General features: G+C 39.1%; 1 protein-coding gene across 1 annotated transcript in view; it reads left to right on the top strand.

Annotated features, from left to right (window-relative positions):
- The first annotated feature begins 4,000 nt into the window (after window positions 1-4,000).
- The window catches only part of WDR64 (WD repeat domain 64), a 138,398-nt gene continuing 116,879 nt past the window's right edge, over window positions 4,001-25,519 (top strand). Inside the window, exons 1-3 of the mRNA XM_041766668.1 lie at window positions 4,001-4,145; window positions 9,744-9,874; window positions 22,780-22,882. Of these exons, the coding sequence (XP_041622602.1) occupies window positions 4,001-4,145; window positions 9,744-9,874; window positions 22,780-22,882 (379 nt within the window). The remainder of the gene's footprint in view (window positions 4,146-9,743; window positions 9,875-22,779; window positions 22,883-25,519) is intronic.

Genomic DNA, 25,519 nt, shown 5'->3' with positions numbered 1-25,519 from the left:
GTGGTTAAGATCACAGAGCTTCAACTTGAGATGACGCAGAAGTTCTGGAAATGGTCAGTGGTGATGGTTGCATAACATTGTAAATGTACTTAATGCCATGGAATTGTACACTTTTATGTTACATATATTTTATGTTTTATATTTTACCACAATAAAAAAGTATATGCAAATTGTGCCTGCATCTAACAGAGTAGGAAAACATATGTAATCAGTTTATTGAGCAAGGTGGACTCAGCATGTATAAGCAGAAAGTAACTTTACTCTCTACCCCATTACTGATTTCAAATGTCTTCTCTGCACCTGTTCTTTAACTGCCTTTGGATGGCATTTTATCAGGTCCCAAGGCCTTACTAGTGACTTTCAATTAATATAACATCCTGAACGTTGTTATAATATTGAAACATCAAAACTCATGGAAAACTCATTTGTCCACCCTCCAAAACAGAGCTAGCTTCAGGCCTGGAGAACTTCAGATGTTAGGTGTGGAGGGGACAACAAGTTTAGCTGCTCCCATTCCCTAAATCTACTACCTTTAGATGCTACTCTGGGCCCCTTTGGGATTTGAAGCAAAAATGCTCCCTGATTGGTAAAGTTGTCGTCTAATGTTGGGACCCTCTCATTATAGCAGATTTTAAGTACTGTCTTCTAGGATGATTTGTGGGTTCTTTTGAAGACCTGAGGTCACAGAGATCTTTCTCTCACAAGTTCCTTGACAGGGGCAATGCTTTTATCAGCTGGCTGCTTGCACCTCCCTCTAAGACCTTACTTAAGGCCCCCAGACCCTGCAGGCAGTCTTCTTCAGTAGGGGCCCTCAGAGCCTAGCATCTGGCCCTCTGGAAATGTATGCATCCTTATCCCACCAATTTCTGAATGTGGACTGTGGTGGAGAATTGGCTGGCCACAGTGTCTCCCCCTCTGGTGTCCACTGTGTGGAAAGAAGCTGAGAAAAGTCACAGCCCCTTGACTACTCTGAAAATTCCAAGGAAGTGCTAATTAGTGCTCTCCTCAACCTCCCAAGACACTGCCTTCTCTTCAGTAGTTTGAAGTGGAGAATAAAGTACTACCTGCAGAACCGGTTTCCCAGAATCTCTGTGCCTCCTCCTGTATGGGCTGTGCTGCCCTGTCTTTCTTTTAGACTGGGGGTAGTTCTTCAGTCGTATTGTAGGGCATCTCCTAAGGCCTCAAGGGATCCTTTTTAGTATCCTGCTCACTGAAGTATTAAATCATCCAGGTCCCTGTATTTCAAGCAAGTCCTTTGTAAGGTACAAGGGGTCGGTGAGGGGGGATGGAGACAGGTTTTAGCTGTCATTCTTGCATGGGAACACTGATAATCCCTAGCCTTCTGCATCAGGCACATGTCACCTGATAAGTAACTTTGACCCTTATTTAACTGAGTAAACTTCCAAAGACTGGGATGCATACATCTCCCCTCTCTCTAAACTTTGTCCCTGGTAGGAAGGAAATCCTTACAGAAAAATCTTGCCAAATGTATCTGTACCTTTTCCTGCCTTACAAAACATTTAGTGAATGTAATTGAATTTAAAAAAGAGAGCGAGAATCTGGGGTGGTTCTGAATGTCAATTCTCCTGGTGCATATAGCTCCTCAGATATGTAGCAATCAGCTTAATGTATAAACTGTGTACATGTCCACACTCTCCTTCCCCAAAATGCATATATTTGTTTAAAAATGAAATCTCATTTACAACCTTGCTCTTAAAAGCAGAGTGTGAGTGACCATGGAGTTGGGAAAGAGTAAATGCTTAAGTTTCTTAAAAGAACTGGTTAGTGAAGTCATGATTTATATATAATCAGGATAAATCAGAATAACTCAAAGAAGATATCACTCTCTGGGGTGAAATAGCATTCTCAGCTCATGCATGTGGCAGGGCACAGGGGAAATAAAAACAAGTTATGTACAAAGGATCAGGGATTGAATGAATAGTTTATGATTAGCAGCAGAAGCTGATCCGAAAAGACTTCTTGTAACAACAGGAGAAGCAAAAAGACAATGAAATAGTATCTTCAGAATATTAAACGAAAGTGATTTCCAACCTAGAATTCTAAACCCAACCAAATAGCAATCAAATGCAAAAGAAGATTAAGAATGTTTTCAAACATGCAAGGTATTTCAAAAATTTATCTTCCAGGCACTACTTCTGGATGTAAGCCACCAAAATGCAGGAATAAGTCATGGAAAAGAAAGGCAAAGGACATAAAAGGGGGGATAAGAGAATTCCCAAAATGATGGCAAAGGGGGATAGCAGCTATGTCCTGACACACAGATGGCATCAGTCCAGGCTACAGGAATGTGACTCAAGAGACAGGCACGTAGAAGAATGAAATCAGGATGCCTTCTTTTGTATCATCTTTTTATACTAGCTCAGGGAAACCATTTCACCTATTTTTTAATAAACTTTATTTTTTCAAGTTTATTTATTTTTTAGTAATCTGTACATCTGATACAGGGCTTAAACTCATGACCCTGAGATCAAGAGTCACATGTTCTTCCAACTGAGCCAGTGAGGTGCCCCTTTAGAACAGTTTGAGATTTACAGAAAAACAGAATGTAATGCAGACAATTCCCATATACCTTCTCACTCGGTTTCTCTTCTTTTTTTTAAAAGATTTAATTAATTTATTTAACACAGAAAGAGAAAATGCAAGCAGGGGGAGCAGCAGAAGGAGAGGGAGAAGCAGTCTCCCCGCTGAACAGGGAGCCCAATTCAAGGGCTCCATTCCAGGACCCCGGGGTCATGACCTGAGTGGAAAGCAGATGCTTAACTGACTGAGCCACCCAGTGGCCCCTACCCAGTTTCTCTTCTTCTTAACATCTTACATTAGTTTGGTTTATTTGTTACAACTAATGAATGAATATTTATACTTTGCTCTTCACTTAAAGCCCACACACAATAAATCAGATTGCATTAATTTCTACCTAATGTCTTTTTCTGTTCCCGGTCCCAACCAGGATACCACGTTACACTGAGTAATCAAATCTCCTTAGTGTTCTCCTGGCTTCTCAGGCATTCCTCATTTCTCACAACCGTGATAGTTTGAGAAGTACTGGTCAGGGTTTTTTTTTGTTTGTTTGTTTATTGAAGTATAGTTGACAAAAATGTTATATTAGTTTCAGGTGTACATCATGGTGACTGGACAATTCTATACATTACTCTGTACTCACCATAATAAGTATAGTGCCATTTGTCACCATCCTACGTGATTACAAAATTAATGACTATATTCCCTATACTGTATTCAACTAATAACGTCTTGAAGAACTTTTCTCTCACTCAAAAACTATTCCTTCCCCATCCCTGCCTCACTTTATTATTTTAATTGAAGGCCAGTTCATAAAGGAAGAAGAAACTTTTTTATTCCCTACTACCTCTAAAAAACCTTTTTGAGGACAGAAATGACAAATGCTGAAATACAGACTTTCATCTTTAGGAGCTTGTGATTCAATATCCAGTACAGCTGCAGGAATGAGTGTCAACTTGACTCTCATCATCTTGAGGAAGGCAAATGGTTTGAGGTGGGAGGAGATACAGGAGAGAGAAAGTAATGCCCAGTTTCCTTCCCTGGCCTTTACCAATTTTACTTCCCTCTCAGGGTGTATACACACACACACATCACTTACACAGTTTGTGGGGAAAGAAAACTCAATGCACACCTTCTGAAGGAAGGGGAGGTTACAGAGATATTATGATGCAATGAGGACCATATGAAAGACACTGGTAACATTATGAGGTCAGGATTTTTACTGAAATGCTTGCCTATATGAAATGCATTGGACTAAACCAAGGTTTCTCTCTGCTAATGGCAACTCTCCTACTGACAACTCTGACTCCTCCCCACAGTATGAGATTTTAAGAACAAAGGAATGAGAGCTGGGACAAACATTGAGACAGCAGGGAAGTACTGTGACAGCTGGAAGATTTTTCAAGTTGGCAAATTAGTGCTATTTCTTTCTATACAGAAATAGCAGATTCCCTATGTCCCCATGGATATCAAGGAGGAAAAGCGCTTAAGCATTGCACTTCAGATTACCAATTTCAGGACAGCTTTGACAGAGTTTGAAATATTGGTTGAACGTGTAGCAGCCCAGAAAAGAGATGAAAGAGCAGGCCTGTTTATCCAAAAAGAAGGTAAGATCAGTAATGAAGGGCAGACCAGTTGGGTCTGTTGATTAGAACCGTGAAATGTTTCAATCCGTCAAAGAGAAGCAACATAGCTTAATAGCAAAGACATCAAATGGGGGACCAGAGTTCTGACTCTGTCTCTAAATAGCTAAGTGGTTCTGGGGAAGCTTTGTTCACTTCTCCCAACCTTAATTGTCTCACAAATGTAAAACTAAAAGGTTAGATTAAGTGACATCTTAGGACTCTTCCATGGGATCTACATCTGATGGCTTCCTGGTTGACCTGGGACTCTCAAAAGTACACAATAACCATTAGCAAGCCATGGAAGCCACCTTGCCATCTCTTAACAGTATTGTGAGACCATAAAGACTTTCATAAATAGGGCAAAGTTTTTTTCTGACATTTTGCTTCACTGTCTGGGCCTCTCCTCATGTCTCTAGGCTGGAATGATTTTGAACATGCCATGGTAAGGGGAATGAGGTAGGCAGTGGTCTGCCAGAGATATTAACAGCAGAAATACCAACACAGAATGGAGTACACCACCAGGGTCAGGGCTCAAGGGGACAGCTTCAGGGCATTGAGGACAGCAGTGACAAATAAGGCTTACCAGCAGAATAAAAGACTAATGAAACAAAGCCTGCTGTTCTAAGAAAAAGAGCAGAGCCCATATAGCTGCAAAGAGGTCGGCAGGGCCAGCCTGTTAATGTGCCAGACTGTAGAGCCACAAATGAGTAAAATGGTTGACTTTGGATGTTCAAACACAAGCTGGTATTATTTGACTAGTGTTTAAGAATTTATAAATCATCTTTAAAAAAAGAATTTACAGGGATCCCTGGGTGGCGCAGCGGTTTGGCGCCTGCCTTTGGCCCAGGGCACGATCCTGGAGACCCGGGATCGAATCCTACGTCAGGCTCCCGGTGCATGGAGCCTGCTTCTCCCTCTGCCTGTATCTCTGCCTCTCTATCTCTCTCTGTGACTATCATAAATAAATTTAAAAAAAAAATTAAAAAAATATATATATAATTTAATTGATTCTGTTGACAATTCTAATGGACAAACATTACTATCATTGCTATTACTCCCATCTTATTTGTTAAAAGATGGCAGGTACAGGTAAAATATCTGCCAGAGTCACTCAACCTCTATGTGTTTTTTTTTTTTGTTTTTTGTTTTTTGTTTTTTGTTTTTTTACCTCTATGTGTTCGAGCTAAGACTCAGAGCTTCGAGATGTGCTTTTTAGATGAGTGTGAACTTGGCTGGGCTTTCTAAATCACCAGACAGAACTTTTCTTTTTCCTCAGTCACCCTGTTTACCTGTCTCTATAATTTATTTTCCAAACTTTTACCACCCTCTGGATCTCAGCTTCTCTCAGCCAGGCTTCCAGCATCATAAGAAAAAGCAAGACCAAAAGACAAGAATTCCCTCAAAATCCCCTTCCTCTACTTCTGAGTTTCCACAAAGCAGCACCTGTCATTTTATCCATCCGTCCTCCTGTCTAAGGTTATCACTTTGGTGCAACAACTTCAAAGTCTGCTTTCCATTCGCTTTGTCCTCTCAAACTAAAATATACCCAAATGACCTGACCTTGACTTTCTCTTCCCTATAACCTACCACCATATGCCTTTTCATGCTTCTCCACTAAATCTCCCCACAGCATCACCACTTAATTTTCAATCTACTCAATCTGACTTCTCTCATCACTTTGCTGAAAATGTTCCTACTGAGGTATCCCAGCACCTAATATGGCTGCCAGATTCAATCAATTGTTTTTATTTTCGGGCTTTCTTGGCTCTTTCACTGCATTAGGAGCTCACTCCTCTGCTTCCAGAAACTGTCTCCTCTGTGTCTTTCATCACACCCCTCTCTTCTTATTTTTCCCTTTTCTCATTCTTTGTCTCTTTTATTTTTTGAGCTTTACCCGTGTTCTCTCTCAGTCGCACAGACGCCATCCGCCTAGTCTCCTAAGCTGAATATCTTGCTATAATCTGTATTTCTTGGACTCTTATTCTTGGGTTATTACAACCGCCTTTTGATATAATCATCTTCTTGCCAAGATTTATTCCTTAAAAAGTTATTTTTAACTGTCACATTCCTGGCTTATTAACTCAGCTGTAAAGTTCACATATGTGAACTTGGCAATTGGGACTCTTCCCAGCCATGCCTCAATCTACCTTTCCAGCCTCAGCTGTTGGAACTTCCCTCCGTGAACTTTCTGTTCTAATATGAACTTTTCAGCATTCCCAAGCACCTCATACTGGTAATGACTCTAATATTGCATGTGTCGTTCTCCCAATGTAGAGTGCCTTTCCTCCTCTTTTTTGTCTCTGTAAACTTTGCTTATCTTTTAAGACCCAAATCAAATGTCATCTTGTAAAAACTTTCCCCAGGTGAAGCCATCCTTAACACTGTGAATGCTCTTTCTTGCCATCTGGAAGATTTCCCTTGACCTGCTGAAATCGATGTATATGTGTCTCTTCCTGCCCACAGCACTTGAACTATAAATGCTTTGAAGGTTTTGTAACCCTAGGGCTAGCTCATTCCAGAAGTGCTCCTTAAGTATGTACTAAGCAGGTGCGCCTGAGTAGCTCAGTCAGTTAAGCATCGGGCACTTGATCTCAGCTCAGGTCTTAATCTCGGGGTCATGAATTCAAGCTGGGCATGGAGCCTACTTAAGAAAAAAAAAAAAGTGTGCTAAACCAACAAGCTAATCTTGCTTTCGCTTAGACCTTGTCATCGCAAAGTAACATTGAAAAACTTCCTTTCTCTATAGTTCATATGTTATGGTAAATATATATTTTCATATATATTTTATAGATATATATGTGATGTTTATTTTATAGAATATTGTACTATAATATACTACAGCATGATGTATAGTAGCATAATGTATAGTAGACATACAAAGTACTATGTATTATATAAGTGTGTGTGTGTATATATATATGTATAAGTATAGCTTCCTTAAAAACTAATTAATGCTAAATTCCCTTCTATGACAAAGGGACTGATTTGAAAGATTGGGAGAGAGAAATTTGATCTTAACTTTATCAGACTGTAAATACTGACATACATTCATATTCCTTCATAAATACTGGAAAATAGGACCTACTCACTATCGGCAAGAAGCTAAGAACTAGAGAGAATGATTTTTAATATATTTTTATATATTTTTAATTTGCCAACATATAACACCCAGTGTTCATCGCATCACATACCTTCCTTCTTTAATGCCCATCACCAGTTACCCCATCCCCTCACCACCACCTCCCCTTCTGCAACCCTTTGTTCATTTCCCAGAGTTAGGAGACTCTCATGAATTTTCCTATTCAGTTTCCTTCCTTTCCCTTATGGTCTCTTTTACTATTTCTTGAGAGTATGTTTTTAATGTAACAGTGTCTAGCTCAAAAATTATGTCAAGGAATTGATCCAAGAATCCATCTGTGCAGTATTGTTCTTTAATCTTCTTGTCAATGACCTGATTGAATTAAAATCACCCCAGGAAAGAAAAGTTTCATCATCCTCATCTAGCCACATTTACAATGAGACACATTTACATAAAGATCCATTATACCCACAATGGTGTGAATTTAAAGCAGATAATCTATTTGGAATTTTTAGTTTAATAAGACCAACATGGAATGCTTTATTTTCCCCAACAATAATGGTCCTTCCTCAGTTGCCCCTGTTTGGGTAGTAGCACCAAAATCTGCTGAGTTTTAAAACCAGAGACCTGAGTGTCATTCCAGAACAGGATTTCTCAACTTTGTTTCTACTGACATTTGGGGCTGGATGATTCTTTGTTCTGTGTATGTGAATGTGGGGTGGGGCAGGAGGTATACTGCCCATCATTGGATGGTTTGCAGCCTGGCCTCTACTAGATGCTGTAGCACTCCCATCCGCAATTCTAACAAACAAAATTGTCTGTAGATGATATTGCCAATGTCCCTGTGGGAGACAGAGGGCAAAACCCTCCTTAGATGAGAACCACCACTCTGGATTCCTGCCTGTCCTTCACTCACCACTCCTGTCCTCAACAGTATCCAATCCATTACAAGTCTTTGCCATTCTACTTCCAACTATATCTCGCCATCTCCAGGGCTACTTCTCAGTGACTATATATATCATCCAATTGAGGAAATTTTCAAGAGCGATAGGGGTTGTTATTAATAACTAAGTTGAGACAATCAGCATAAATGAGACTTTCCATGACAGTCCAAGATATGCAATCGACTGCTGCATTGCTCTGGCTGCCAAGCCTCCACTATATAAAACCCAAACTAATGCACTAGCCTTTCTGGCTTTATCGCTGTCACTGTTACCTCCTCACAGTAGCCAGTTTGCCTTGAAGAAAGTTTAAGGCAGTACCTTACCAAGATGCTTACCATCATGCTTAGAGTAAAATACAAACTGCTGACTACAGCTTGACCTTCCTTCTTGATAAATCTCACCCCAAAATGCTTTCCCTGTCCTCACTATACTCAGTACTTACTGACCTTCTCAGAACATGCCAAACTCTGTCCAGTCTTAGAGTCTTTGTGTTTGTTGGCCTCTGCCTAAAATGCTCTTGTCTAGCTTTACACATGGCTGAATCCTTTTTGCTTATCGGGTCTCAGCTTAATTTTTTTACCCATGTACTTAGAGAGGCCTCCCTGAGGTCCACTGACAGATAATCCTATCACAACACCCTATTAGTTTCCTTCCTAGTACTTAGCTCACTGTATACCTAATAATGTTTACTTTGCTAGTAATGGACACACATACAGTAGAGCCTGTAGAACACACTAATCTTAAGTGTATAGCACAATAAATGTGGACATCGTAAACATACCTATAGCTACCAGGCAGATCAAAAGACTATTCCTAGCATCCCAAGAGTCCCGTCATCTCTTCTCACCTTATACAGATAACCACTCATCTAATGTCTAGCTGTAGTAAGTAGTCTTGCCTGTCACAATCAGTAAATATTCTGTTTACTTGTTGATTTTATGTTTCTCCTATTAGAACATCAACTCCCAAGAAGAGAACTTGTTTATTTAGTTTTAAGCCCAGTGTGTAGCTCAGTTCTTACACATAACAAGTTTGCAATGCATTTTTGTGTCTAACTCCTTCTTGTCTTTAGACTCAATAGTAGCTCCCAAGTGAATCACCAAATTTGGCAAAATTGATATTCAAGCATGGTGTGTGTGTGTGTGTGTGTGTGTGTGTGTGTGTGTGTGTTCACATGGTGTCAAAGAACTGATCAAGAATTGCTCTTTACTCCCGTCCCCCCTCCACCCTAAGATGAGTTCTAGCAGACACTCCTGATTGGTAAAACTTTTCACAATAGGAAAGAAGCAATCCACTTTCTTATCTTTGTACTCCTGAAAAAAACTCCTAAAATAGTTGAAACATAAGCTATGGACCAAAGCAAAATCTTTTCTTCTAAGTAATATTTTAGTCAAGGGCCGAGTTATGTTTGTAAGGTAAAGAATCTTAAAATGCAGCACAATCTAGTTTTAATAGGTTGAAATGATGAAATAGATTAGAAGAGAGGAAAAGGAGCTGAGCAAACAATACAGTCCTTGGAATTTGGTAACAATGTTCTTGTACTTTGTTATGATGCAGATGCAATCGATTATGACAAGTTTTATGCAGCTGTGCAGGAGCTCTTTGGTCCAGAAGTGAAGAATCAAGATGCAAAAAGCTTTTATAGGAAGCTCTGCAACAACCCCGATGCATCTATAGACTGGTGTGAGGTAGTCACTTTTCATGTTTATCACAAGAAATCCAGGTATTATTTCTCCTTGGTCAGAATAAATAATTTAATCAAAGTGGGATTCCCACAGTGAGTCTATTATACATATAAATGCCATAAAGACATGGCCACCGCTCCTGAGAGTAAGACAGACAGAGGTTTAGCTATATTATTAGTGGGTAATTCTTAAATACTTTTAGACTGAGATGCTAAATGGAAGAACTAAACATGCCATTAACAACAACCAAGTTGTTAATTGTCTTCATTGCATTATCAATGACATATTCTTTTCCAATAGTTTCAATATGTAGAAATATCAATAAAAGAAGAAAAAGACTATCATTGACCACTTCTTACATTTTCTGAGTCACTTCCTTGTCCGTGTAGCTTTGTCTCCCTTCCACCAACTTCTGGTCTTCTTGGATGAACATATAGATATGCAGTTTGGTTAAGTGATCTATGGGCTATGGAAAAGGAGAAAGGAATGCCTCTGATCTTTGTTGAACTCACAGAAGACTATCTAGGTTTGTTTATAAACCAGATTCTTCCTATTCTAAAAGGATTTGAAGTAACTTACATTTTAAGAAAATGTTTATAAAAATTGCATACATGCATACAAAGCAATTGAAGTAATAATAAAAATTATCAGGCTCTTTCTCAAAAATCATAGATATAGGGGCATCTAGGTGGCTCAGACAGTTAAATGTCTGACTCTTGATTTTGGCTCAGGTCATGATCCTCAGGGTTGTCAGACCAAACCGTGCATCGGGCTCCTGATTAAGATTCTCTCTGCCTCTCCACTTCTCAAAAAAAAAAAAAAAAAAAAAAAAATCACTAGCTATATTAGACAAAAGGAAAAGGATTTGACTCTCACTTTTACAAAGATATGTATAGTTCTATTTATATATAAGTAGATGTGATAAATAGAACTTGAACCCAAGATATAAGAAAGACCTATCTTTCTCAATTATATATAGGGCCATCACAAAACAGTGCATGTATAAAGCTAAAAAGGACATTTCAATAAATTCCAATATAATCAAATTAGAAATCAATAATAAAAGACAGCCCAAATCGCTAAGAACTGACCAAATAAAAAAATACTCAACTAATTTTGGGAAAAAGATTGCAAACAAAAAGCCTATTAAGCCTTTAAAGAATACATAATTCCCTCATTATATACATTTTCATACAACTTAAAAACTGAAAAGTTATCCAACTCATTTCATGAAGCTGAAACTACATGAACTGAACAAAGATAAAATGTCAGGGAACTATAGGCCAATATTATTTATGACTATAGATGCTGAAATCCTAAGTAACATTTTAACAAATCAAATCCAGCAGTGCATTAAAAAAATCACTTTTGAGTAGAACTTAACCCCAGAAAGGTAAGGGCAATTTAATATTAGGAAGTCTAGTAATGTATTTCGTTCAACATGTTAGAGGAGAAAAAATAATATGATAATCTTAATTAGAAGTTAGCAAACTAAAGCTCATGGACCAAACTCTACAGCCACTTGTTTTGTGAACAAGGTTTATTGAGACACAGAACATTCACCTGTCTGTATACTGTCTGTGGCTGTGTCTCTGCTACAAGTACCGAACTGAATATTGTGACAGAGACTGAATGGCCTGCAAGCTGACAATATTTACTACCTGGCCCTTTTCAGGAAAAGTTTGCTGACTCTTGATTTTAAACAAACATGGAAATAAAAAAGATATTTGATAGAAATCAAATTCCTGTAGCCATTCTTCTTTTCAAAAAGAAAAAAAAAAATCTTAGAATAGGAATGACGGATAATTCCCTGAACTTGGTAAAGGATTGTGTTCATTTTCTGTAGCTACTGTAAAAAATTACCATAAATTTAGCAACTTTTTCCTCAACTTTATTGACATACAACATTGTGTAAGTTTAAGATGTACAATGTATTAACTTGTATATTCATATATGTCAAAATGGCTATCTCCATAGGATTAGCTGATGCCTCCATCATGTCACATAATTACCCTTTTATTTTTGTGGGGAGAATATTAAAGATTTACTCTGTTAGTAACTTTGAAGTATATCATGCAGCATTCTTAACTATAATTGCCATGCTGTACATCAGATCCCTGAACACATTCATCTTATAATTGGAAGTTTGGACCCTTTGAAGCACATGTCCCTTTTCCCCTGATAACCACCATTCTAGTCTCTGTTTTTCTGGGTTCAGCTTCTCTTGATTCCACATATAAGTGATAGTATGCCTTTCTGTGTCTGATTTATTTCACTTAGCCTAATGCCCTCAAAATCCACCCATACAGTTGCAAATGGCAAGATTTCTTTCTCTCTAAACTTAGCAACTTGAAGAAATACATTTATTATCTCACTATTTCTATGGATCAGGATTCTGAGCACAGTTTAACTGGGTCCTCTGTTCAAGGTCTCATAATGCTGCAGTCAAGATATTCTCATTTGGAGACCTGACTTATGAAGAATCTCCTTCCAGGCTCAGTTGTCATTGAGAGAATGCATTTCCTTGTTGTATGACCAAGGGACTCAGCTTCTTATTGTCTAGAAGCTGGAGACTAGAAGATGTCCTCATATCTCCCAGGCTCTCTGCAGTTCTTTGCCATATGACCCAATACATAGACAGTTCACAGCTTTGCTTTTTCAACACTGGCTGGAGAATCTCTTTCTCCACAGTCCCTGAAGACAGTCTTCTATAATGTAACATAATCATGGGAGAAATAATGCAGCACATTTGCCTTATTCATTTGGTTAGAAGCAAGTTACAGGTTCTAGGCATACTCAAGGGACGAGGGTTCTGCAAAGGTGTGACTCACTGTGTGCGAAGGAAGGGGAGTTATAAGACAAAATCTGTCCAGCCTTAGAGTCTGTGTTTGTTGGCCTCCGCCTAAAATGCTCTTGTCTAGCTTTACACATGGCTGAATCCTTTTTGCTTATCGGGTCTCAGCTTAATTATTTTACCCATGTAGTTACAGAAGCTTCTCTGAGTCCACTGACAGATAATCCTATCACAATGCCCTATTGGTTTCCTTCCTAGTACTTAGCTCACTGTATACTTTACTCACTATAGAGACTTTTAGAAACCTATTTAACCAAGGTCATGTTTAATGATAAAATACTAGAAACACTCTGATTAAAGTTAAGAACAAGAAAAGGATGCCTATTATCTTCACTACTCCTCAACACTTTACTGGAAATTGTAAGTAATGCAAAGACAAAAACAAAAAGGAAGTGATATGCAATAAAGTCTAATAAAAATGTAAAAAATAGTAACTAAAAATGCACATTTCATTATTTGTAAATGATGTAGTTTTCTACCAAGAATATACAAGAGAATCACATGGCAAACTATCAGAACTGAGTTCAAGAGGATTCAAAGAAGATAAATCTGTCAGATTCAATACCATTCACAAACATAAGCAAGAACTCTCTCCTGGACGTATGCACATAAAACTATCAGGGAACAACAACAACAAAGTTTTCATTCATGGGAACAAATAGCAGAAAATGCCATGGATAAAATTATTAAGGAATGTATAAGACTATGACACTTTACTGAAGGAGTAAGAGAAGACCTGGAAAGTAATTAAGGGATTCAATTTGCAAAAATCTCAACTGTGTCCCTAGTAATTGTTAATATTTATAAATTTAATAGAATTCCAATAAAACAGATCTTTGGAGTTAATGCCCCAACACACCAGCAATTGAATTTTAATACATCCCATGTCAATCTAATAATTCTTTTTTTTGAGAGAGAAAAAGGTGGGAGGGGCAGAGGGAGAAAGAGAATTTTAAGCAGGTTCCATGCCCAGCACAGAGCCTGAGGAAGGGCTCGATCTCACAACCCTGAGGATCATGACTTGAGCTGAAATCAAGAATCAGAGCTTAACTGACTGGGCCACCCAGGTGCCCCTAAAATTAATAATTCTTATAAATATTTTAGGTTGCTTGTAGAAATTGAAAAACATTCTCACAAACTTCTGGTAAGTACTAACAAGCCCTAGATACCTGTAGATTAGCATGAAGATTCTACTGTGGAGCATATTTTTAAAGCTTGTTCTTTTTTGCAAGAAATGAAAAGTAAAAGTATGATTTTCTCTTAGATATTTACTTGATTATGATGTCAAAAGTGAAAATACGAAAGCACCATATATAAATATGCATACAATCTAAGCAGAAGTGTAAAGGGATTACCAGAGAACAGGATTCATGTATGAAAGACAATGAATCATGATTCTCAGGTATATGTCCTTTTCTTTCTTTCTCTCCCTCTCTCCTTTCCTTCTTTTCTTTTCCTTTCTTTTTAGAGCCCGCTGTGCCCATGGAAGTGTTTTAACAGAGCTTGCCCTATAAATATTTTAGCCTTATATTCAATGGTCAACTTTCCAATATGCCTTGGGTTTTCAGCTAGAGATTTCTGAGATTTGCAGTGTGGTTACCTAAATTCTATAGAGTGGTAACCTGTTTTTCTGGGACTATCCTGAGTTAATGTTTGTGTTGCAAAAATTACAGTGAATGTTAGTCATCTTGTCAGAATACACTACACAGAACTTCAAAGGAACTGGTGGAGCTTACCAAAAAAGTAGACCACCTGAGCAAAGGTTGGACCAGAATCTGGATATGCCCCCTCCTTCAATGGTGCAGGTAAAACCAGACAGCTGGATTAATAAAACAAAGAATGACTGAGAAATGTCGAATTTATTCTTAGTGAAGGTACAACACAAGATCTCACAGAAAATGTCAAAATAGACATAAAAGGAATTCCTTCTGATTAGCAAAGATAGATTTTTGCTGACAAACAACTGAAAGATGGACAGACCACATTCCATAGAAAGGGTTCAACTTTGTTCTTTGGGAACAATTCCAGACAGTATAAGAGGACATTTAGCATTGTTCTCCAAGAGCACAAACATAAGAGAAAAGAATTTAACACAGAGTGGTTAAATATCAGAAGATCAAAGGAAATGATACAATTAGCCACCATGATCAAAAGTGTTAATTCTGAAGAAAGTGTTGTCAAATTCTTTACAGTCAAAGAGTTCTATGGACAAGTCAAATGTGCAAAATCCCCCTGTTTATTTGGGCAAAATTATAAATAGAGTCCCAAATATCAAATATATAAATATTTTTATATTTTATATATAAATTCAGCTAACTGTTAAATCAAATATGTTCTCTCCTCCAATTTTGACCAATATGCCTTATTAAGGCCCTGGAAATCCAAGTTAGAATTTAAATCTCACACCTTGTAGTTCATACTGAAGCATAGAGACAAAGGAAGAACCAGCCCTGGAACACCTTCTTCTTTTTGTACTAATGGTCCCATCCCACATCATGGGGGACCATGCGTGCAGACAGCAGACACCCCAGCCCATGTGTCTAAACTCTTTCACCATCAACACCCTGCCTTGGACACCCCTCAATCCTAGAGGTGCACCTGGTTTGTGGTGTGTGGCTCACCCCCATGAGCATGTATCTGGATGAGAGGCTTCATGGAACTGGAGGGGAGCCTGGAGTCCTTTAGGCAGGGGATTCTGGGACCCCAGGAATCTAGAACGTGGCTTAAAAGCATGGGCATGAACTCCTGGTGGACAATGATCCCTTAGCCTCCTGAACTATAGTGGGACCATGGAAAGACCTAGAGTGGGACCCTGTAAAGCTGAGCTGACCAACTATAGACACTAGCCACAAGTGCTAGTTACACTGAAATTAAATTAGCCGTTCAACTCCTTGACTTAAACTGAACTACATTTCAAAGGTTCAATATCCAATGAGGCTAGTGACTATCATATTGGATAGGACAGATTATAGAAGAGTCTCATTAACAAAAAGAATGCTTGCAGCTCTACAAGCATAGGTCCCAGGGCATGGACCTAAAAGTGAGTCTGCAAGGGCAAAGGTGCTTTTTTGTCTTTTTTAATTCACTGATTTAATAAAATAGAATACAAATCTATCTCTCTATATTTCTGATTCGAGAAAATGGAATAAAATATATACATATCTGTATTCTATTATATATATAATGTATATATCAACAAAATCCCATAATCCCCCAAAGATGAGAAGAGTTTAAGAAATCAAATGAAAGAGAAAAATCAGTAATTTTGTAGGGATACAGAAATGGCTATCTTTTTTCTAAATTTTGTAAGTATACAAAATGAACATGTTTTTCAAGGATCTGGGCTCAATCACACCGTGTAAATCCTTTGAATACTGTTCCATCTCATCTACTGATAACTTGAATTCTGTGTCACTAAACTTGGAGTAGTCACAATTTTGAGAATCACATATCCTCACTGTTCTCAGTTTTTTAATGAATATTTCTCACACGCTCAACTGTTCATGTGCTTGAATTTCTAACATAATATTTTTGGATCACTAAAAATATGAAAATGCATGTATAACAAATGATTCATGTCAACATCAAATAATTTTTGATTTTCATGAAATGCAGAAGTCTGTTGATTTCACCCTTGGATTCAGAAAACAAATGCCCTAAAAATGTCCCATGGCACCAACAAATGAGACGCAGCACTCTGGTAAATCCGCTTACCTGGAGTTTCGCGATGTTAACTGAGAATTTGGCCTCTGTGTATTTTATAGGGTTCCCTGTTTTGAAGAGAGAGAATTATATTACAAATGTTTTCTTGCTGATAAACAGAACACTTCTTTGTCTTTGAAATAAATGGATGAAGCAATGAGTGAAGTAGATCCAGATTGTTTCATTGTGTGAGTGAGGAAATAGAGCCCTGTATCTTTCCCATCTCTACCCCCCCTTTCTCCTTCTCCTTCTCTTTCCAGTTAGAACACCATAATTATCTTACATTTATTTTTTTTCAGACGTGTCTTTTCGATGTTCTCATTTAATCTCTGTAACAACCCCCCCCCCCATGTAGATTGTGGCGGACAATGTTTTACAGTAATAAAGATGAAGGACATGAAATGCAGAAAGGTTCATGGACTTAGCGAAAGCCGTAGAGAGAATTGGTTTTGGTCCTAGAGCTGAGACTTACTCCTCTCTGCAGTGTTTCCATATGACATTATTCTATCACATTACTTGGACTCCTCATAATCTACACACAAATTTAACAGAAACACTGGTGAGCAGCCTCTGCACACTGTATGTACGTGAAGAACAATGAGGTTTGAGAAAATATTGCAGGAAGCTTCTCCTTCTCTGTTCCATCACTTCCCTCACAAACTATCTGTGCCAATGCTCCTAAGAGGCATTTCTATTCCAAGCTGTATGACCTAAACTTTTTGGGCTTCAGATCCATCATCTGTAAAATGGAGATTCAGTGCTGGGAGACTAACTTTGCTTCAGTACGGATTACCATTTTTTCAATCAGTCAGTGTTAATCTTGTCAGGTAATAAGAACTATGTTTATTCTTTTAAAGCCAGACACAAATGTACAAAATTGATTCCTTTTTTTTTTTTAAGGCTTTTATTTATTTGAGAGAGAGCACAAGTGGGGCAGGGGGAGCAGCAGAGGGAGAGGGAGAAGCAGACTCCTCAATGAGCAGGGAGCTCCACTCCCAGGATGCCAGGATCATGCCAAAGGCAGACACTCAACCGGCTGAGCCACCCAGGCGGCCCAAAACAGATTCTGAATATAAATCTCTTTGTTGTAGCAGTGCCACAAAAGGTGCACTTTCTTTTCTAGGTTTCAGATACAAATGGACTTGGAAAAATGGACGTTTATAGAATAATGAAACCTTATAACTTAACTAAAACATCACTTAGACCTGCCTTTTTAATCTATAAGGAGATAAATTGGATGTAAAGAGATCCAAGGGAATGTAATGATATTAAATTTATAAAACTAGTCAGTGGGAATCCTGATGTAGATACAATCCACTTTCCTACAGTACAATGTTACTCTATGTTTCCAGTGGGCAATTCACAAACACATTTTTTTTCTTGGAGCATACTCAAACTAATTTTAAAAAGAGGCATGCAACACCCCATGGGATGCCTTTAACTGTGTTCTCCCCATAGTGAATTTAAAGTGAATTATTATAAATCTAAAACTGTTTCTGCTAACTTCAAAAATATTTTTAAAATGTTCCAGGGTAGGTTAAAAAATAGGTTGAATACAGGTTTTTATTTTCTTCTTTCTGCTTTTTCTTTTCTTCAAATGTTCTACATGTTCCTTCTGTAATTAGGGGGAAAAAGTGTAGTTAAATAAATGAATCACTTAAAGCATGGAGCAAGTCCTTTAAATAACATAGTTAAAAGAAAATTAATATCTAATGCACTATTGATACTAGTTACAAAGTACTCCAGGCATGTCACATGCACAATTACTTCCCTGAAATTTAAATAATTGAAAGAGAAATTTGAGATCCTTGAAGCTATAGTTCATCTTAGGAAAGATGTTTTGTGCTCTTTAAAAATATTGCTTAATTGAAACATTTCCTCTTAACATGTAAAGCTTTAGCTGTCTTTTCTGAAGGAGTTTATCTAGTTAAAGGCTCTTAAATCTCTCCTCAAGAAAGTGTAGTTTTTAGCATCCTTTGGAAATTATGTATGGTAAACATTGGAATATTGTGTTATTGTAAGTAAGAATAGTAAAAATTTGTCATTTCCATAAGAACAGATGTCCTACAGGATGGCAGGTACCTATAGATGTGACTATATATCACATGTAGGACAGACTGCATGAACAATGCCCTGCTGTCTGGGCAGGGAACAGAGGTGCCTGGTGGACAGCTTTGAACTAGCAAAGAAGACACACCTGAGCACTGTTTTCTGTACTGTCTCTTGTTAAATCAGGAATTGTACTTACTCAAATATTGACATCAGTTGAGTTCCAACTTGGTACTTCATGCCATCTAGGTACATTCTAATCTTCCTAATTAGATTACTAAGTAATCTAATCATGATTTCCTCATTTGATTCTGACACTAAGGCATAAGGTTGGGGTAATTATTTCTTACAGATGGGAAAACTCAGGAGCAGAGAAATTAAGGAATGTGCCTGAGGTCATGTGACTAGTAGGTATGATGAAACCTGGCTTTGGACCTAAGCGCTAGTCTGAAGCACCAATATGGCTTCTCAAAGAACATCCTCTCATATCTGTGATCAGACATTTAACAGACATGCCGTCACACTCACTGTAAGAACATTCCAAAATTGCAAGTTGAGTCAAATAGCTGTCTGTAAACTGCTTTTAAAATATAGGTGTCCTAGACATATAGAACATTATTTCAAATTTTGTGACAACACATATGGTGTGTAGTTCTCCCACCCCTGAAAAACAATGAAATTTATTAAGACAGAAATAATCATCATTAACATCATCATTTCACATTATTATCTAAAATTTATTATCTCACACTATTGTCTGGAGTTAAATAGGTTGCTAGCATTTGGCATGTTTTGTGTTGTATTTTGCACAAGTGATGTAAATCATATTGAACTGCATTTTGAAAATGAGAGCAGAACTCTAGATTCCCATGTCCTAGTTATTCAATCACACACTAATTTAGGTACTGCTACAAAGGGATTTGCTGATGCAATTAATGTTACTAATAAACTGAATTAGAATGGGGGGATTATCCTGGATTATCTGCATGGGCCCAGTGTAATATTTGAAGGGCCATTGCTGGTGCGACACAGAGGGCCCAAAGAGACGCCTCTGGGTGCTAAGTGTAACCCCAGTGCATAGCCAGCAGGGAAAAGGGGATCTCGGGCCAACGACCTGAATGACCTTAGAACAGATTCTTCCCCAAGTCTCAATAAAAAACATGTCTCTGCTGACATCTGGATTTTAGCTCATCAAGACCCATGTTGGCTTTCTATGGAACTGTGAACTAAGAAATGGGTAGTGTTTTAAGTCACTATGTTTTCGGTTCCCTGTTTTGGTAGCAGTAGAGAACTAACATAGAGGGCAAAGTGTCAAGTTCAAGAAGAGTGTGTCTGCGGTTACAACCACCACAACCCAAAATGTAGCTATAAGAGAATTCAAATTCCACGGCAGTGGGACAAGTTACAACACTTGGAACATGAAGCTGGAGACAGAAAAGCAAGAAAAGGACTAAGGATTATTTTCCATAATTGCCTTTGGGAGGCTTGTTGTATTTTTGTCTTTAAGATGCGCAAAAAAATATTTTAAGTAGGTTTTGTGCCCAACATGGGGCTTGAACTCACAACCCCAAGATCAAGAATCACATGCTCCACTGACTGAGCCAGCCAGGATGTGCAAGATATGAACATCCCGGAAGCAAGTAAGAAGAAAGCAGAGATAGATGAGATATTGAGGGGAAAGGTGACAAGCTCTGAGGATAGCATGAAGGGGATGGGACAGAGAGCAGATGGAGAGATTAGGAAAGGAGAAACACATCTTCCTCTGAAAGGGATAGAAGGAAGAAAGGGTGTGTCCAAATCCAGGTTGGTTTTGTAAATAGAGTGGCAAAACATGCCAAGGAGGCTCTCATCTGTGGCTTGCACTCTCATCTGAAGTGGGAAGTGAGGTAAGTTGTGAGAGGGACAAGGAGGTGGGCACACGTGTAGTATAGGAATGCAGAGATTCAATACTATTGCTGTGCACGATGATTGAGATCACCCAAGGAAGCGTGGGTGATGGCTGGGGCTACCGAAGCCCTAGAAGGATGGAGCACCTGAGTGATTGAGAAGCTCCTCCAATGGGCAATTTCCTCTGAGGCTTATCAGCCACAGCAGCATGGGTGCAAGGCACACAGGCGGTCGTGTTACCCTGCAGTGGGGGTTCTTGCCAAGCCAGGGCAAAGTGGTGGGAAAGGAAGGACCGTTGTATGGATATGTGAGTGAGTGACACATCACGATTCTAAACTGGGTAAGAAAGGAAGCGCAGGCCACAAGGACCTGATGGATTAGGAGGGCAAGGCACTGCGTTTCCCTCCCAGTTCTAGTTGGCTGGGGCAGTCATGTAAGCTCTTCCTGGTGACCCTTTCCCACACCATCCACTTATTGCAGTGCCCACATGACTAGTGTTTTTTATGAGGAGAACTAGTTCCAACCCTAAGTGGACTGACAGTTTTAAAGTACTATCCTCCAGAGAGGTCAATTTTCTCATGAGTAGTTGTGGTCTTGATATAATTTATTATTTCTGTGTGGCCTTAATCTAGGCTTTCTAATGGTAGTGTTAGCTAATATTTGTCTTAAACAATTATTATGTCCGAAACACAGTGCAAAATGCTTTACACACATCACCTCATTTAGTTTAAAAAAAGAAGTTTGTCCTTTTCTTCTACTAATGAAGAAACTGAGACGTAAGGAGGTGAAACTGTTTATCCAAGTTCTGAATGCCAGGTAGTTGTAGAGACTGAACTCAAAACACTGAGCTGTCTGATTCCACAGCGTATGCTCTTTGCCAGAGGCCATATCATGGGTTCAAATGACACAGTGCTAAGGTGCAGACTAGGGGTGCCAGGTGGCTTAGTTGGTTTAGCGTCCAACTCTTGATCTCAACTCAGGTCTTGATCTCAGAGTCATGAATTTGAGCCTCATGTTGGGCTCCACAGAGCCTACTTTAAAAATAAATAAATAAATAAGTTGCAGACCAATACATGACTGTTAACTGGATATTACACCAATCAGTGAGGATGAGGAAACAACAGTGACACAAGATTCCTGTCCATTCCAACATGGGTCTACTGAAAGCACTCTTCTCTTTTCTCAATCCTTCCCAGGGCACCAGATGCTAAATCCACAGGTTTTGTATGCACGGAAAATGAGAGGTGATTTCTGAAAAGATAAAAAGTTATTTGAGCTCTTATTGGAGAGTGATTTTGCTGATGGGAAGAAGGGAAAATACAAGAGAGAATGTCTAGATGATCTTGAACTTCTCACAATGAAATCTAATTATAGGAAATGATAAAGGTTTTCACTGTGTGTTAGGAGATCTGGACGTGGGGAAGGTAAAGGAGGAAGTAGCACCATTTGTGAAGCAGCTGATGAAAGGAAATGTTAACCTAAGATGCTAAACTAGCATCAAAATAAACAAATATTTATAGCTGGTTTTTATTACTTTCAATAGACTTAGTCTCCAGGTTTTTTTATACTGAAAGTGTAGTCCCTGTGGAACTTGTTAGAAATGCAGACATTCAGGCCCCATCCCAGACCAATTAAATCAGAATCTGCACTTTAAAAGGGTCCCCAGTGGTTTATACACACATTGATGTTTCAGACACTCTCTACAGTTCATTCATTCATTCACTGACAAGCACCACTTAGTCTCAACAGTATGAGAAATAATTGTGTCATTAATTTATGAGAATTTTGTTTCTGCATATTTGTAAGACAATTGAAGAACAGCTACCTTATTCTTCAAATTCCTTGGAATTACAGAATTTGACTATTTATTCACATAGAATACTTTTCCTTCTTGGGATTCCTTCATAATAATTTATTTTCATGCAATGCCTTCAGAGTAGGATTTGGAATTGTTAAATAGAGAAACTGCACTATCTCTTAAATGCCCAAACTCCCCTTAGTAGGGATGAAAAAAACTTGCCCAGGAAGATTTATGGAAAATGGGTAGGAATGGTCATTTGAGAGTGACCAAATTCAATGTCAAGATTGTCAGTGGGGAGCCTGTCTGATGAAGGCTGATTCGATTTCCAAACAAATGTTAGCTCCTAAAAGACCTATCAGTGTAAGCAAAGACACTAGGCTGGTAACACCGATTCATCCATCAGAAAGAAGGATCAGCAGCTGTGCAGAAATTATGCACTATCAGCATCTGATGTGTTAAACATAATTAACTGCCTTCTCTTGCCACGGGCAATCCCCTGGCATTTAGAAAGCTAGGTATTGACCATTCATCCAAATTAAATTTTAAATTTTAAATTCAACCAACAGCCTACCTGGAGATATTGTACATGTTTATGTGTGTTGTTTGGCATTTTAGATCTTTGGATACTTCTCCTCTGAAGAAGATTCTCTTGCTTCCCAGATGGATGAAGAAAATTTGGTTTTCCTTGTTTCTAGAAAACAGCGAGTTGTAATTTCAGGTGATATTTTTTATTTCCTTTCCAAATTAATATGGGTTTTAATATTTTCTCAAAAAATTGGGAATGAAACAGAAATTATACCTGCAATTAGGTGGTTTTTTTTTTTAAAGATTTTATTTATTTATTCATGAGAGACACACAGAGAGAGAGGCAGAGACACAGGCAGAGGGAGAAGCAGGCTCCTTGCAAGGAGCCCAATGTGGGACTCGATCCAAGCCCCTGGGATCACTCCCTGAGCCAAAGGCAGATGCTGAACCTCTGAGTCACCCAGGCGTCCCTATACCTGCAGTTATTTGAAATATGATCATTGCTCTGAAGGACACTAATAAGGAATATGAGGAGGAGACAATTCACATTTTTCTGAAAAGGTTCAGATCTTGAATTAAAGCTCTGTACAGGAGTGTGGGGAGAAGAAGTTGATTTGGAGATAGGAGCATGGTGTTGACATTTGAAGGAGGGCCTGGGGAAGACCACCCCAAGAGGTGCTGGGAGACCTGGGAGGTCTGGGAGGGCTGAGAGTGGGGGGTGGGGGATATAGGGTAGGGGAGCCCAAGAAGAGAGGGCAGGTGTGGGGTCAGGTGTGTGGGCTTGGGGGTGAAGGAACAGAGAGGGCAAGAGGCCTGCACAGAAGGGAGGCATGGTCTGAGCTACACTTTAAATGTTCATTAGGGGGCACGTGGGCTTAGATCATGATCTCAGGATCCTGGGATGGAGCCCTGCTGAGTAGTGCTCCTCACTCAGCAGAGAATCTGCCTTCCCCTCTGCCCCACCCCCTGCTCGTGCCCTCTTTTACTTGCTGTCTTTCTCAGATAAATAAATAAATAAACTTCAGGAAAAAAAGATGTTAATTACAGCTTCCATGTTGAAAATATTCCAGGGTGAGGGGGCACAAGTAGAGACAATGGCAGTGGCTTGGAACAGGATAGTGTCCTCAACCTTCTTTTCATTAGTTTTTCATTATATTCATATTTTTTCATTATAGGAGTCACTAAGGAGTCTTTTAGACATTTTTTACCTGATTGCACCCCTCCCTCACTCCATGACATTTTAATATGTCAGATATACTATGTATCTGTTTATATAAGTTTGTGTCTCTGTGCTGTGCTTTATACACAAAAAGAACAAGACTCATTTTATTCCCCCAAGAACCAGTCTGCACTTGAGGATCATATTTTGTCTGTTGAGAATGCATGTATTAGGCTGATATCACTGGAGTATGAGATCCATCCACTTGCTTTTCCTAAGAGTGTTCAATTATAAAAACTAATTGTGCTGGAAAGAGGTCCCATGCCTGTGGTTTTTTATCAGTTCAGTACATAGGCAAAAAAAATGGTGTCCAATATTTTTTCAAAATGCACAAATTAAAAACAAAAACAAACCCTTAATAACAGCATTAAGGTGTTTTCATTCTTTTTTTTTTGCAGTTTAATTGCTTTGTGCATTTATTAGCTAATATTAATGCAGCAAGGAGTGAACAAAAGCTCACAAACAATCTACACAGTTTCACAAGACACATAGCGGGGAAAAAAATAACTTAAGAAGGATAAACAGTATCCTAAGGTCTTGGTGAACTCATTCCTGGGGAGGTGGACCTCTAATTTCTGGTGGAGTGGTCTCATTCCTGGAGGGGGCATGCCTATAGGCATCCCTTGAGCAGGGGAAAACCCAATTGGTATGCCCATGAGTGGTCTCATATCAGGTGGAGGAGCCATAATGCCTGGAGGTGGTATTTTTCACCCCACAGGAGTGGGTAGGGTCCCCTGTCCTGGTAGGTATTGAGTTGGGGCCCCAGAAATGTTGGCAGTAGCAGCAACTGCAGCAGCTGCTACAGTTCCTCTTCCCTGTGGAGTCATTACCAGCTGGAATGGTCCCCCAGCGCCTCGGACAGGACCTGCTAACCCAGCAGGAGCCTGGGGAATTGGAACACCAGCCAAGAATGCCTGTCTCAGTTCCTCCTGGAAATCCACCACAGGGACTTGCTGCTGCTGAGATTGTCTTCAGTACAGCTGACATTCTTGGTTGCTCAGTGAGGCTGTCCTTCTATGTTTGACTTGGACTTCCACCTCTGGGACGTGCTGTTCTGTAGTCCGTCTCATGTGCAGGCAGTCCCTCAGGAGTGGAGGAGGAGGTGGAGAAACTGGTAGAGGGAATGTGAAATGGTGGGGCCTCTGGCACTTCCTAAAAATGTGAACCATGTAGTTTGCATTTGACATCGTAATTCCAATCCGTGGAGAAGGGAGTGGGAGGTACAGGCTTCCAGCTGCAGGAGGAGGAAGTGCAGAGTGTAGTCAATGATGTGTACTGTTCACAGCACCACATGGTGACATGGTTACTGCACTTGTGAACACTGTACAACACGGGGGTTGTTGAATCATGACGTCACTGTACACCTGAAACCAGCTCTACCCACAGGGCCCGCCATGTTGAGACCCTGAGCCTGCACCACCGGCCATGAAATGCGGTGTTTTCATTCTTTTATGCCCAAAAGCCTGAGATCATATTAGGCTTTTATTCTGTGTAAACCATGATGGTGACAGTTCAAAGAAAGGATTCCTGAGAGATGCAGAAATCTCAAAATAAAATGACAAAAAGATGTTTGGAAAGCACATTCTCGTAAGATATGCCTTCTATTTGAAT

This window comes from Vulpes lagopus, chromosome 1, assembly GCF_018345385.1.
Source record: "Vulpes lagopus strain Blue_001 chromosome 1, ASM1834538v1, whole genome shotgun sequence".
Taxonomy (NCBI): Eukaryota; Metazoa; Chordata; class Mammalia; order Carnivora; family Canidae; genus Vulpes; species Vulpes lagopus.
The sequence above is the reverse complement of the archived record's forward strand: the minus strand, read 5'-3'. Positions and strand labels throughout refer to the sequence as shown.